General features: G+C 44.0%; 1 protein-coding gene across 1 annotated transcript in view; it reads left to right on the top strand.

Annotated features, from left to right (window-relative positions):
• The window catches only part of RhoGEF3 (Rho guanine nucleotide exchange factor 3), a 438,348-nt gene that overhangs the window by 414,462 nt on the left and 7,824 nt on the right, over positions 1–16,062 (top strand). Inside the window, exons 6-16 of the mRNA XM_075682109.1 lie at positions 3,179–3,415; positions 3,825–3,987; positions 4,707–4,804; positions 4,951–5,121; positions 5,651–5,839; positions 7,473–7,652; positions 7,880–7,984; positions 8,409–8,666; positions 13,348–13,476; positions 14,332–14,416; positions 15,033–15,191. Coding sequence (XP_075538224.1) covers positions 3,179–3,415; positions 3,825–3,987; positions 4,707–4,804; positions 4,951–5,121; positions 5,651–5,839; positions 7,473–7,652; positions 7,880–7,984; positions 8,409–8,666; positions 13,348–13,476; positions 14,332–14,416; positions 15,033–15,191 — 1,774 coding nt within the window. The remainder of the gene's footprint in view (positions 1–3,178; positions 3,416–3,824; positions 3,988–4,706; positions 4,805–4,950; positions 5,122–5,650; positions 5,840–7,472; positions 7,653–7,879; positions 7,985–8,408; positions 8,667–13,347; positions 13,477–14,331; positions 14,417–15,032; positions 15,192–16,062) is intronic.

Raw genomic sequence — 16,062 nt, 5'->3', positions numbered from 1 at the left:
CACACACACGCATTTCTGCGTTTCATTGTACCTGCAGGCGCACGCGTTCGACAGTTGTGTTTCCGGGGCTTTCATAGTCTTGTTTTACAAGCGCCGCAATGCCGAAGGTTAATTGGGTTTAACATTTAGACATCGGAACTAATATTTTCTTCACCCGCCAGGTAATTAATTCGCAAGCTAGTTGAAGTCTCGGCCATCAACGCCATATCTTTACACTTCGTCAAAATGTTATTCCGGAAGAGCGAATGCACCTTCGCCGTGCGCAGACTGTGGAAGTGCCATCTCTTTTCAAACACGATTGTGGCAGTGCTCCGCCGCGGTCCCCAATCTAGGCACTTTTACTTGCTCTGTCACGTTTCGCCGTGGTGTCGTTTTGAGCCAATCATACAGGACGTAGCTGTCCTGTGAGCCAATCAGAGAAGACAAGATGGCGATTTTGCGCCATCTCGAGGCGAGCCGTTCCCTACTGCAGCTGCGCATCAACAGCGTTGCTCGCGCGTGCATGCGCGGCTCGCGAAAAGTAACGAAAGAAACAACAAGCAGAAGGATAAAAAAAGGACAGCCGTTGTACCAGCCGTATACCACAGTTCCTTTTGTTGTTGTTGTTCGTTTTCCAGAATTAAATATTTTCATTTATTCCTGATAACAGTTTCACATAATTGCTGGCGAAAAAACGCCTAATTATTTTTTTTTATGCGAACACAAGCGCCCCCCCCCCCCCCCCGCTGCGAAATATATTACTATAGTTTTCAGAGCGTTACGCGCGATGTATGAAATGGGACATACGATTCAGCACGGCATTGTGTTTGGGGCTAGACGCAGAAGCAACGAGACAGCAAATGAAATGGAAAGGTTTCCCAACATTCCTGCGCGCACGCGGCACCTTGTGTGACGCATGCTCCATTTGCGCGAGATGCTGCGACAAAAATCTGTCGTGAGGTTGGGCTGTTCTTTTTCGACAGACGCAGAGCTTGCAAATCGACCTTTCCTGCTAGACGTTCTAAGACCAGGAATGCTGTTGCGCCACGTACGTGTTTTCATCGTCGGGGACTACTTTCCCAGTTTTCTAGTTTGCGCCGTGTCTCGCGTGCTGTCCTGCGTTGCCATGAAAACAACGAAGGCAAGTGGAGAGGGCATCGAGGTTGAGTGCACACTCCAATAGAGGGCACACGGGCGCGACATACATCGTGTCGTAAGCACGCGATGGTTATAGTGGCGTGACGCGAGGCTTAGCTCAGTGGCGTACGTTACAGCCGCGTTGTTGGAGGAACATGCGTCGCTAGAAGATTGGGTCTTTATCAAGCGGCGTAGCTGGTTCTGTCGGGATGCGAACATTTTACGACCAAATAAATAAATAAATAAAAATGAAAAAGCGATAGTTGAAAGACGCAGCAAGCTGATGGGCACGGTGTTGCCGGTGCCTTTTCGCGCTGGCGTGCACGGCGCTTGCGTTGTTGCTTTCGAGGCGCGACGAAATATCTGCTTGAAAACGAATGTCCTTTGTTGCTGGTTTGTCAATAAATGAATCTATTTTTGTTCCGCATAAGATTTAAAATACAGCAGCAGGACGAGGCAGGAGCTTTCTGCACCGTTAACTGTAAGCACTATTTCCGAGCTATCTTTAGCATACGTTTCGTATTCACTGAGCATTTGAGCCTCTTGCGTTTCTGTGCAGCGTCATATCATCGCCAGGCACAAGTTCCCCCTCCCCCTTTTAATTGCGATATCAATAATATGGACACACCAGACGAATGCCTGCCGTCGGCGTCGGTATCGCCGTGACGTTCCGCATAAAGTCGAAGTGCGATAACATCGCGGCCGCGCGCCGTATGCTTATGTGCAAGCGAGAGCTTGCGAAGGTGAGTCGAGGCGTATGATGGCCTGATGCGACAGTTTCTTCTGGCGCTAGCAAGGGAGGCAGGCGGGGAGGAGAGCGCGCCGTCTTCTCACGCGCACAAGGGGGGGAAGGTGTGAGATGTGCGTGCGATAGAATGGAGGGGGGGAGAGTTGGCAGGTTAGTGCGCATCTCCTCTTCTACTCCAGCTGCGGCGACCGAGCGCGGCGGCGCGCGTCCTATCTCGGAGGCAATCTGCGATGGATCGAAGGCTAGCCGGCCGGATATGGCTGATGGCTTCGTGTGCGCTGGGTTTTCGTGCGCCTAGTTCGCGTTGGTTAGGAAGGCACGAAAGGGGGATTCGCTCGCCGCTGCTGCCACTCTTTATCACGCCAGCGTTGTGACAGCGAGTACCCGCGGTCGTCTAGCGAGATGTGTTCGTATTTGCCTGTGCGCGCGGGATAATACGTTCTTGTTAATTTGCTAAGCGAATGTTTACAGAACTTTATGCAGCTGATAAAACGACTAACCTTACTTCGTATTGCTGTCTAAGAATTTGCTATCAGAGTCAGTGCTTTGCCTGTCGGGCGAAATTGTGACTTTTCTTCCTCTTCATTTTCTGTCAATTTTTCTTTGTCTTGTTTGTTAGTGGTCGCACTTAAACAGCGGTGGCCTTGTCATTACTACTTTTCTAAAGCTGTGTTTGATAGCAGTGGCCGCGCATTGGCACTCGATTTTCGCTGGGTCGCAAGTTAATGCAGTGACCAAAATACCAAGTCCTGATTGCTTTTTACACCGCCTGTAGGTGCATAGATGACACATGTGTGCATTCGCCATGCGGTCTGTGATGCAGAGCTGCACTGAACTTCTGTACAATGGTTGGGCTGTGCCACTGTGCTTAGGGGTCATGCTGTACAGCAAAGCCTTCTGTGGTATTTTTTTTCTCTCTCTCTCTGCATAACATTGATTTCGATACTTGCTGTTGCATTTCCGGAGTACCATGAGCAAACACACCTTGCACTAACAGCACACCTAACATGCCAATATATCGCTGCTATGCTACATTGAGATTTTCTCTAAAAGCGGTACGTCTCTATCTCTCTGCATATTAATTTAAAGTGTTATATTGTTTTCTTCATTTCCCTATCATGTGGGCATGCTGTGTTACTTAAACTGGGAAACATTAAAGTCTGTTGATTTTTATTATTGCCATTTGTCAAAGCTCATTGAAAGTAAAGCGCATATCCTACCAATTTTTGTTTGCTCTCTATTTCTATGAATGTTATCTGTTGTGACATCGTAACACTTCCTGTCTGTTCTGCCTATGTCACCCTCCTTTTCCAGGCTGATTCCACAGATGACAGCAGCCAAGCCAGCATTCAGAGGAAGGCCGAAAGCATATCGGCAGTGATCACAATAAATGGCGTCACCTGCTCAGGTCGTCAGGAGTCATACTCTAGTCTTTCACAAGCCAGGGCCGAAGCTGAATCCACTCTGTGTGATGACAATCAGCTCCCAAGCTCCCCGCACTCTGGCTTTAATGTGCCACCATACACACACAAGCCACCTTCCTTCGACAGGGTAAGTCCGCCTTGTCTGGCTGACTCGGCCTGCTGCAGTTTGCTTTCTTAATATGGGTGCTAAAAAGGAATGTTAAGAACTAGTAGACTGTTCTAGCCACCTTGAGTCGGTAATCAGCAAAAAGAGGGTGCCCCATTCTTACAAATAGCATTGTTAGAGCTAGGCAGCAGCACAGAGTTATGTGAGAAAATTTAGTAAACTTTGCCAAACTGCATTTTCTTTTATGTTGGAATGTAACTTAAGGATAATTTTATCAGTGGTGGACGGAAATTTACCAATTATATGTGCAACATGTCGTGACATGTCATGAATGTGATCTTTCATGGAAGTGTTATGCCAAACTCTGGAATATTCCAAGACTTTACCACTAATATTCCTCAATTGTCTCTTCTTTTTCTCTGTCAAACAGCAATTTTCAACACCACCACCAATCAAGACAAGGATTGAGCGAAGCCGCCCCACACTGCGCCGGCAAAAAGGTCGGGGTGCTCTTCGGAGGTCTATCAGCCAGCCACTGGACCTTGAAAAGTCGGATAAAAATGACTTGGCACAGAAGGAGCAGCTTTCTCACGGTAAGCCCGTCCTCAGATCTCATAAAAAAATAATTTATTTGAAGGAGCTGGTGGTGAATTTCAACTTACTTCATAAAGATGCGACACACATGTCATGCTGTCTTGGCCAGCACTGTTAGATGTGTTCTGTTTTGTAGAGACACAAAGCAGGCCAGGTAAATGTGAAAGTTGTGGGACTAGTATTTGCCAAAGCAAGGCTGATGTTGCAAGCAGTCATGATTAATTCACCATATTTTAGTGTATTGACTGAGCACTTTACATACTGCTATATGTTTTGGGAGCTCCAAATCTGGAGTGGGTTGACTGCTTGACAACTTTGACTAGCTTGACATTCTGCTAGTTTGTAATACACCATGAAAAATTCTTGCACTGCTCAGACTTTCATACAGACTGCAAGACCCACACAAATACAGACAACACATTTAAGTGCCAGCTTAACAGCATCTCAGAAACACATCTAACATGAACTACACTGTTTGTAATATGCAAACATGTTGTGCTGTCTGTGCAGACAATGAATGAAATACAGGAATGTGGGACAAGCACTGAATATTAACTACTGAAAGCCAGTGCTTGTCCTCTATTCTCCTCCTGTATCCGCCGCTGTTGCGCACTGTATATCATATATAATCAGATCAAACGAACTAAATATTCTTATAAACCAACCAAGTAATCTGCTAAATTGCTGTTTGTCGCCTTTGTATCCATTTGTCCCTTAGGCTTGTCAGACCAAGAAGCCTCAAGGAACCCCAGCACAGCTTCTTCAGAGGAGGATTTCTCATCTGATGGAGAGTCCTATTCCCAAATTCCCAAGGATGTAAGTAACTTTCAACTGGTCGAAGTCATACAGTTTGTGCAACCTTGAAGTTGTACATTATGTGTAGAAGTCATCTGAGTTTTCTGGTGATTTATTTTCTCTATAATTACGTCTTTTTTTTTTCTTCTTCCTTTGCTTTATTTTAGTATGAAGGTGTCACATATGTTGAGGCACTTTGGGACCACGTGACCCTAGACTCGGAGGAACTGGCCTTCCAAGCCGGCGAGGTGATTGAAGTGACCGACATGTCTGACAAGGACTGGTGGTGGGGATCAGTCGACCAGCGAAATGGCTGGTTCCCAGCAGCATTTGTTCGAGTAAGTAGAAGTCACATCTACTTGTCATCTGTCATGGTCTTGGCTGTGAGTTCATGGCCAAGATCGCCAAGGCCAAGGGCAGTTGGGTTCATAAAGTTGATTGTACATAAGAATCATACTTTGTACATTACCTGATTGCACAGCTCCTTTTTTCTTGTGCACATGTGTGTTTTGGGGTGTTGTTTAGCTTGTAAGTAACATTTTATTTTTACATTAAAAGCAACAACAATGACTGCACTGTTTCGGCAAGATTGGTGTCAGAAATGCAAGGGGCAAAAGTGTTCACATTTCTTACATTTGCTTACCCGGTGCAGATTGTTTGAAGCAAGAGCATGATCATAAAAGTTCCAAGGAAAAGTACAGGGTGAGGCTGCTTACAGCAATGCAGATTACACTGGAATAAGTTGCTTTACCTTGGCACAAGCACTTCAGTTTTAATTGTCCAGCCCTTGCAGTCCCTCATGTCACAGAATTGCTCAGTAACTTTTTTTAATGTCAGTAAGACTGATTGTGTGACCATCGCCTACAGTTACGAGTTGGCCAGGAGGACACGGTGGAGGATTGCATCACCAAGATGGCGGATGGCACACTCACACAACACAAGCCCCGCAAAATGAGTATTGGCTTATTGAGTAATGAGGAGGTGCGTGCCAAGGTTGTCATGGAGATAGTCAACACTGAGAGAGACTTTGTACGGCACTTGAAGGATGTTGTTCAGGTGGGTGAAGGCCTTACTGTTCTCACTTCATTATGTTGTCTGTCCATATGTAGTGATGCATTTCAGCCAATAATTTGTGTTTTATTGCGATAGCAATTATGTGAACATTCCAGGCGCATTATTGTCGTCGTCGTGACGTTCCGTATAAAGTCTGAGGGCAATAACACACTGCGCTGCGCGTCACATGCTTTATGTGCGAGTGAAAGCATGCGAAGGAAGCCGACCATCGTGGCTTAATCTGGCGCATGCGATAGGAGAAAGCAGAACGCAAACGCGCCATCTTCCGTCGCTCGCGCAAAAGGCCAGGGGGAGGGTTGTTGTTCTGCGGTAGCAACTGCGCCTTTCATGACTGGGCCCAAGGGGAACTAACGATCGCGGCTCAATCTCACGCGCCATATAGTATGTAGGAAAGCGGGGAAGCAGCGTTGGAGGGAGGGGGGGGGGGGCGGGGCGGCTTCGACTCATCCAACTAGTGCGTACTTTGCATGGCCCTGCGCGCCGTATCTTGAAAGGGATCTGCAGACGGCTCATGCCTTTGTGCGTTCTATGTTTTCTCCTCTCTTGCGTTTTTTGCGTTTAAGCGATAGACTGCACAAAGAGCACTTCACTCACTGCTGCTGCTGCATTTGCTCACACCAGCGTTTTGACTGCGAGTGTCCATGCTCATCGAGTTATGTGCTTGTGTTTACTTGTGCGCACTGACACCATGCTTGTTAATTCAGTTAGTAAACGAATGTTTCCAAGTTTATAGGGCCGATAAAACTACTATCCTTACTTCGTATAGCTGTGTGCTAATTTGTTATCGTAATCGATGCTTCGCTTTCCGGGTGCAATAGCAACTTTTTTTTGTGCCTGTGCATGTGTGTGTATGTATATCCATGTTCTTTATGCTACTGTATGGCAAACACTAATTAAATGTAATTAAGTTGCATCACATGTTGTCTGCACATCACTTCATGTAAATACAGTACTTTGGAAGCTGTAGCAGTAGCTAGCTGGGCGCAATAAGCAAAACCTGTATCTGCTTCACTCGCAACGTATCCGTATTGTGATGAAACTTGTTGCATTTTGCTTTGGGAACTGGTAACAAGGAAGCTAGGAGGAATGTTTTCCTATTCTAATTAGTACTTACTGCAAGGTAATTGTGATGTGACATCTAGCTTTAACATGCAGACGCCCATATGAATACATTAAGATTAGTGTTCTCATCCTGTCTGTGGATGCATTCTTCTTCACTTTGGTAGTACTGCTAGCGAATTTTTCTTCCCACATGGCAATGCCTGAAGCTTTTCATTGAACACCATGTCTTACCTGAATTAAAACTTCTGTTTCTTGTTGGACAGCTGACTGTTTAGGATGCAAGGCATGATTTCATCACATTGTGTGTAAAGATGAGCAATTAGAATACTTTGTACAGCATTCATTTTACAGAACAAAATTTTTCTCACAGTTGTCTGGCATACCTGCCGTGTGAAAATTTCAAAGGGTAGAATCTCTTTGAATGGGAAATGATGTGGCCAAAGTGTTTGAGTGCAGCAGTGAATATATAGATATACCTCTCCCTGGTTATTGCAACCTCTCATAAAATAAATTTGTGCTGAATGTGTCTGTTTCACTTACATTTTTTTAACAGGGCTACCTGGCACAGGTCCGACGGAGGCCTGACATGTTCTCTGAAGAGCGTCGTGCCACCATCTTCGGAAACATTGAGCAGCTGTACGAATTTCAGAGCAGCTTCCTGAAGCACCTCGAGTCAGCCGTCGATTGGGAGCGGCCACATCTAAGTCAGATTGGATCTGTCTTTCTAGAGCATGTAGGTTGCCGCTGCCAAATCTTTACGTTGCACTCTCGTAACTCTTTTAATGCTCTCACAATATGTATAATAATTGTTGACTACATTTTTACTGTTGTTGATAAATGTAGCAAGCACTCAAATGTAAAATTTAGGTGGACTGTGTATAATGACTGCAGGACTGAGCAGTGACCTCTGAAACGAGTTCAATTTCGTTATTTTACGCTTTATTTTTATTTCTGTTTCAGAAGCAGGAATTTAGGATCTACTCAGAGTACTGCAACAACCACCCACTGGCTGTCAGTGAACTCCAGGAACTCTACGCTGACTCCAAATATGTCCATTTTTTTGAGGCAAGGATGTGTTTCTGTGTAGCCTTATTGTATAAAATTGCATTACAGACCCATTAGAAAGCCCAGTAAAGGGACACTAAGTATTAAGTTTAGCTACATCAGTAGACCGCAATTCAGGAATTGCAGGTAGGTCAGCCATTCAAGTGACGTCGCTACATTTCCTTCTTGTCCTTCTCACATTCATTGTTCTTGCCCAATGATCTTCCTATTCTTCCATGCCTTAGTGCCTTGCAATATTGCCTTCTCCTACTGATAACTTAAATCTACATTGCCTGCTTGCTGATGCAGTTTTTTTCCATTCTCATTATTCCAATCCCAGTTTTACCCTTTGAAATTGTGAAATATCTACAACCGTGGCCATTTCTGGCCCTTTTGTATTCAATGACACTCAGAAGATTTACTCTTGTCTTGCTCATTGGTGCAGGCATGCCGCCTGCTCCAAGACATGATTGACATCTCGCTGGATGGGTTTCTGCTAACGCCAGTGCAAAAGATCTGCAAGTACCCGTTGCAGCTGGCTGAACTGCTGAAGTACACACGTCCTGAGCATGCCGACTACCACGCTGTGCGGGAAGCCCTGGCAGCCATGAAGGGCGTCGCCCAAATGGTCAACGAGCGCAAGCGCCGTATGGAGTGTCTTGAAAAGCTTGCGGAATGGCAGTGCGGTGTTTTCAACTGGGAGGCAAGGCTCCTTTCTGTGTCTATTTTGAGAGCAGCTCTGCAGAGAGCCTGCAACGAACGTGTATCGAAGTGTGGGAAGAGGTGTACTGTGAAATTATTTTGTGCCTACTGTCAAGAGGCAGACCGTTTTAGGTGGCTTTGCTCTGAGCATGCACCAACACACTGGCGAGCCACCGCTATTTGTGCATCTTTTTCTGTGAGGTTTTCATTATCATTCCATGTCTCCTGACAAACCCCTTGCGATATGTTACATAAAGAGAGAGGTAAGAAACATAGAAAAATATAAAATATGCTATAGGTCACATGTGTCAAGCTTTCGATGGTGATGGGTGAAAGACACCACATGCTTGTTTTGTTAACAGACGGAGAGAGAAAAGGGCAGAACAGAAACTTCACGAATTCACTTTGCCAGACAGAGTTAGCTAGTAGTATACAGGATGTCCCAACTATCATGCACCAAAATTTAAAAATATGCAAATGCCACGCAGCTGGACAGAACCAAGGTAATGTTGTTTGCCGTCGCTTGGAGATAATCGCATTATATTTAAAGCAAAGCTTTCTTTGCCTCTTCCTTCAACTTTCCCACTGCTGCTGCTGCTGCTACTATCTTGCACACACTGCCGGGGGTTGGTTCAGAGCATGTGTATACATGACAGGAGCTAAGCAGAGAGGAAAGATGATTCGAGAAACTTGTATGGGCCTTTGCACCGCATCGAATGTGCACAATGCCCTCTAGAGCTCCCTGTGCATTGCTGTATTAGTGTCTTAACAGTTGTAATTATCCATGACCCCACACAAAAGCATTGCAGAAATTGCAGCGCTTACCTTTCTACTGACGTGCAAGTTCAGAGGGAAGCTAGATAGAATGGTAGAGATGAGGGAGGAGAGGAGGCGGAGAATGGGTAGAACCGATGCAGTCGTGAAATAAGTAACAGCCTTGACAGTTTTTGCTCGCAGTTCCCATACAAGGAGGGAGGGGGGGGGGTGGATTGGGAGAAGGTGGCGTGAGAAGGCAAGGGAACGTTACTACTATAGACACGACAGCGGTTGCGGGCAAATGGGATAAACTTATGTTCAAGGTACAATACATTACATTTCTTCTATTTCTGAAAAATAAACACCATGCAGATTTGTCAAGCAAACAATTTACACAGGGCATGCAGAAGCAGAGCTGCATTAAAGCACACCGTAGGCTCTAGGCGACGCTACAGAAGCGGTCACATGTCAAATAAACACTTCTGTGCCTGCTGCTGTAACTTTGCGGCTATGGCATTGCTCGAGGTCGTGGGTTTAATCCTTACCACGGCATCCACATTTCAACACGAGCGAAATACAAAAAAATAATAGGGCACATTAAAGAACACCGGGGTGTCAAAATTAATCTGGAGTCCACCGCTGCGGTGTGCCTCATAATTCTATTGTGGTTTTGGCACATACAGCCTCGTAATTCAATTGAAGCCTAATACTTCTGCCACGATACGATGTGCCATGTGAGGCAATGGTAATTCCGAGCTCTCTCTGAGATTATGGACAATGATGAACAACAGTGCCTCAAGCATACACATCTCCCCATGTGTTTTGTGTACTGTGCAGACAAACAGCAGGTGCACACACAAGGTAACATTAAGCTCGCCACTCTCGTATTGGACTAAACACTGAAGAACTTAAGCATGCGCCGTCAACATCACCATTAATTATCGTCAATCAAAGCAAACAGAATAGAAAGCTTTGCTTACATCGGTTCCCACAGTGCGTGGGATCCAGATATTTTTGCATTCTGCTTAATTACATCATTAGTCTGAATTAATTAATCAACTTCTCTAATATTATAATTAGATGAAAAGTGTCAATGAGAAAATTGTGGAGCAACATGAAAAACTCCCGATACAGCTTTCTGTTATTCAATGCGTGCTATATAAAAATGTTTTTCCGAGCATGAAAGAAGCCCACCAATACACGCAAAATTACGCGGTGAAGGCTTTTCGCTTGTATTCTCGGGCTTCTTTCACACTCGGAAAAACGCTTTTATGTAGCATGTATTGAGCAACAGAACGCTGTATTGGGAGTTTTTCATGCTGCCATATGACTTTTTCATTGGCACTTTTTATGTAATTATAATATTTGAGAAGTTGATTAAGACGAATTATGTAATTAAGCAGCGTGCAAAAAATAATCTGAGTATCTCCAAGCGACAGCAAACAACATTACCTTGGTTCTGTCCAGCTACGTGGCATTTGCATATCTTTAAATCTTGGTGCATGATAGTTGGGACGCCCTGTATAAACATTTAATTGTCTCTGAAGTTTGGGAAGCACAACAAAGTTGATGTTCTGGGGTCATGCTTGGTTACTCTACAATTGGGTAATTAATTTAATTCCTGGATTATGTTTAGCAGTGCACATCTAGTGAATGCTTCAGTTAAACTGCAGTGTTCTTGGAGGGAAGCAGTCGCACATCACACTGAGTGCAATGCATGATTTGAGATAAGCAGAAGTGTGCCAGGAAATTTTGAAAGATTAGAATGTTGTTTTATGACATAAACAAAATAGCGCTTTCTTCAAAGTGGCATTGAGTGATCGCTTGTTCATTACTGGCGACTCCACTGCAGACCAAGGAAACCTCAGCCGTGTCTGAGCAGTGAAAAGAAGGCCTGCCATATCACTTCACATAACCTCTCTTGTATACCCACATCCATGAAGCAAGCTATCTCTAAACAGTAGTGACTTTCACCAAACAATGTGAAGGCAAGTTCAGTCCAAAGCAAACTGCTTCTGCACCCTAGACAAGCATTCTGCAGGTAGCACCAACCAGGCCTTATTTCTGCCCTATCTATCTTTATGCACCAGTTATATCAACCTTGTATCCATTGCTTCTTGCGTTTTTATCACACACACTTTTCTCACTGGGCAGGCATAAGACATCGAATAAGGGTCATTCAATTACTGGCTCTCTACTAGTAAATTAGGCCCTTCACTCATCCTAGCCCCTAGCTCAGAACCACAACTTGCCAGCTCGTAAAGTGTTTGCATACAACCTTTCCTCAGCATTGATTGCAATTGAACCAAGGAGACAAGTATGTCTGCAAGAAAAAAAGGACGTGTGCATAACTTGGAGGTTACAGAAGCAGCTACCCAATGTTACATGGTGCTAAAGTGTGATAAGGTTGGTAGCACTTATGGGCCCTCTGAACTTATGCTGAGTAAGTGAGAAAAGTAAGCTGTAATACAAAACGCACTATTGATTCGGCAATGCTATGTGCTCCAAAGTGCATGAGAACAAAGTACAGGCCAACCAATTTTTTCATTATAATTTCATGAACAGCCTAATGTATCAAGACTTATGAACAGGTGAGAAATTCACAAGCTTTATCTGCCTGCAATACTTCTGGGGCTGTATTTTCTAAGAATGCTTTTCCTGCCATTTCCAGTGATAATGCGAGCCAATGACAAAGGGCAAGAAGGGAAAAATGAGAATAATCATTACAAATTATATTGCCTCATTCATGATCCCCATGCAAGCAGCCGCATAAGATATTTCTAGCTGAGTGAGAGAGATAAAAAAGAAGGTGGAGATTTTAACCATTCAAGAGCCCAGTTGGATACCCTACGCTGGGGACAAGAAAAGGGGAACACAAGGAAGGGAGCGAGTGAGAGAGAGAGAAAGTAACACGGTGAAATATGAGCACGTGTACAGGCAGCACTATGCCATCAAAGGCACTGACACAAGACATTCATTCTCAGAAAGCACAAAAGTGCCTTCGCTGCCTTGTCTGTTCACACTGTGGATGATCATCTAGTCTCCTGAATGCATTGGACATGGATTTGCTTTGTGTTAAAGTTGGGAGGACAGTGCGTGTGTCAAATTAGGAAGACAATGGCACAATAGGTGGTCCATGTTCTCCTCGCAGCTGCAGACATCACATGTAGGACTGCCAGCCATTCCAGTTAGTGCTGAACAAGCTTTCGTGAAGGTCAACTCTGTACTACAACTGACACAAAAGAGACACTTCATGTCGGTACAGTACAGCCGTTGCATCAAAGGGTTTAATCTGTGCAGTCTGGTGGGCCTTGTATCAGCAGTACGCCACTCAGCTAATGAGAATGTACGTGCCAGAATGCAAAGCTATCTTGCAGCATCCGTCTTTGAGAGAGGAATGGAGATGCAGTGGTTGTCTTAGTCTGACGTCTGAGCTGCTTTATCTACATCATTTCCTAGGATATCACAATGGCCTGGTATCCACTGAAAAGAAATATGATGGTCTTTTTCTCTCAAGTCATGGATAAGTTCCATAATTTTGCACGTCAGTTGATCTTGAGTTCTAAGGTAGCACGAATGGGCTGTGGCCGTGAGTCGGCATACTCATTTTGAGCAGACTCACTGTTACTCTCTGACACTTGTGAGTGTGAGTGGATGTGAGTGTGGACATGAGTGTGTGCTAGCGAGTATGAGTAGATGAGTGACCAGTGAATACTATGAGCGGATGTGAGGGAACATTAGTTAGTCAGCGTGAGTGTAAATGCGAGTGAATGTCACTAAGTGTGAAAGGTTGCGAGTATGAGTGCATGACTGCTTTGTTAACTTATTGCTGGGGGCACTTAAAATGATAAGCTGCTCCTTGTCGTGTGGCACTGGATATGGAGATGCGTTCTTAATGACTTTGTTGTATTCGTTCCATGTGACAGGGTCCTGACTTGTTGGACACCAGCTCCATGCTTGTCCACTCGGGTGAAGCAGTCCGAGTGTCATCAGTATGGTCCAGGGATGTGCTCAGCTTGTTTTTGTTTGACAACCAATTGGTGTACTGCAAGAAGGTAGGCTGCATCCCCCGTATGCATAGTAACTCCCCTTTAAGCGTTTTCCTCTTTCGGGGTCAATAAAGAAAAAAAGGTCATGCTGGTGGTGAAAAATTACCTTCACTGATACCTTTCATGTATAGTAACACCCTGGACAAGAGATGCCTCGCTGTATAGGGAATTTTTCCAAAGTCCAATGATTACAGTTGAAGCTTGTTATGCTAAAGTTGCACCCTACCCCAAAACACCATTGTTTTGTCTAGTGCTTGTTATGAGCACATATTTGTTACATGCCAATATTCACTGTCAATTTAGATTTACTTCGTTACATGCATGTTCTCTTCTATCGATGTATTATTGTAAAATACTTGCTATCATATGTGGCAGTTAAACCTCTATTTTTCTTTCTCAAACCTTTGTACTAAGCTTGTAAACGTGAGTAATAAGCCTGTTTTACCAACTTTTTCTCCGTCAGCACTTTGCTTATGTATTTAAGTTGCAGAAACATAGTGGGAAAAACTATAGCATGTGTTGATGATATAACATGCCTGCCAGCAGCATTAATTGCAGTCATTCGTTGGGACACAATATAATTAGCATGTATGTCGTTGAAAGCATAGAATTTTGTTAAAGCATCAGATGATTTCACACTTCAGGGAACGTATTGTCGGACGATCACTCTCGGCGATACTATTGCCTTTGCGTGTTGCAGTGCTCAATCAGTCAATAAGCACACACTGAAAGTGATAATGCCAAAAGCAGTTATCTGAGAGTATGTCCCCTGGTCTCTTTTACTGATTCAGTGCAATGTAAGCAATGGCTATACTTAACGCTTGCTAAAACATTACATTTTTTTTCCTTTTTTCTGCACAGGACATGATAAAGAGGAATACGTTGTCATACAAGGGCAGACTGAACATGAACTCTTGCTGTGTTGTGGATGTTGAGAATGGCAAAGGTATGCGTGTGTGTAGCTGCTAATATTTTAGCATTCAGAGATAAAGTTGGAAGTGTAACTGCACTTGACCAGCGGCATTTGCATGGATTTGACACTTGCAGTTTGAATTTTCTGGCACAGCATGACACAATTTTCGAAGTATTCCATTGACGGTGCCTCTGAATTGCCATCATTGTTTGCTTTTCTCGAAAATAATGCATTACCTGCATCGTGTGTGTTTTTACTGTAAGCACCACTCAAACCCTCTGCAACATGACTTCTCGCAGCCTACTGCTGGGGAAACAGTGGCACTACTTCTTGCATGTTGGCTGTCTTTACAGCTGGTTTTGCATTTGTGTGTAGACCACAGACTGCTTCATGTGCTAAATCTCCTGAGTCTGTTCATTCACTAAAATAAAGGTTCTTGCATAGCCTGGTTCAGGTGTTCACACTTTCTGAATCTGCATTGATAACTTTGTGCCACTTCTTCTCACACTCGGTATATTAAGCTTTAACAGTACTTTGCATTAAAAATGTAATGTTATATATGTGGTATTATAAATGTAAATATATAACTAGTTATAAATATTATTTTTATGAATGTAATTGCATATTGGGCTTATCCTTTTCTACTTAGATTCACAGTTTGGCACGACTGTGAGGAATGCCTGGAAGATATATTGCACCACTAGGGAGAAGTGGTACCTGTTCTTTACGAAGACCGCTGCTGAGAAGGAAAAGTGGCTGCAGGCATTCCAAGCCGAAAGGCAAAGGGTGCGTGACGACCGGGAGCAAGGTGAGAAGGAGCCTAATTAAGAATGCTATTGTAATCTGTCGTCGTATGCTCACACTGTGCTTTTTTTTTTCCTGTCCAGTATAAGTTAAGGATGTGTTGTTACTGACTACAGCCTATGGCCAGACAACAATCTAGCTTAAACCTATGCGTGTTTCTCCCTTGTCAAATTTCTTGTACATTGGCCCCTCTTTCCTCCACCAACAAATACAGAAAGGTGCTTTTACCAAATTTCAATCGCAATGTGGCAGTCGCCTAGCCATGTCTCAAAATACAATTGCTGAAGAGTCGGCTAACATGAGTGTGCGTAAATTAGCCCATATTACATTATTATAGGGCTAATGGGATTGATAGCTGGGCAAGCTGGTACAGATGCATTGGGCTAAACTGCCTGACAAGACAGGGCACAAGGTAAGAATGAGAACAGATGAGAGCAGACTTACTACTGAGTTTACTGAAAAATGAAAAAAGCCTTATATATAACATATTTATTCGATTATAAGGTGGTTGCAATTACAAGACAAAGATGCAGTTGGGAGACCCAAGATTAAGTATGCACACTAATATAAGTTGATGTAGAGTACATGATGGATTATTCACACTCGACAGATATTTCCTGAAGTACTGAATTACTAACAAACGAAAACACAAAATGGTGACCACGAAATAGGGAGGAAGGAAGCTGAACATATGGAGTGCGGGTTATATGTGAATTTTGCTTTTAGGTGTGGCTTCAAGGCAGTGTGAATTTCACCTTATATAGTGTAGCTTCATGGTATCACAGTGTGCGCTGCCGTAAAGCCACACTGTAAGGCGGAGTTGGCACTGCCATGAAGGTTCACCTAAAGTCAAAATTCACATATGACCTGCACTC

This window comes from Dermacentor variabilis, chromosome 2, assembly GCF_050947875.1.
Source record: "Dermacentor variabilis isolate Ectoservices chromosome 2, ASM5094787v1, whole genome shotgun sequence".
Taxonomy (NCBI): Eukaryota; Metazoa; Arthropoda; class Arachnida; order Ixodida; family Ixodidae; genus Dermacentor; species Dermacentor variabilis.
Note: the sequence above shows the minus strand (reverse complement) of the source record. Positions and strands in the feature narration are given on the sequence as shown.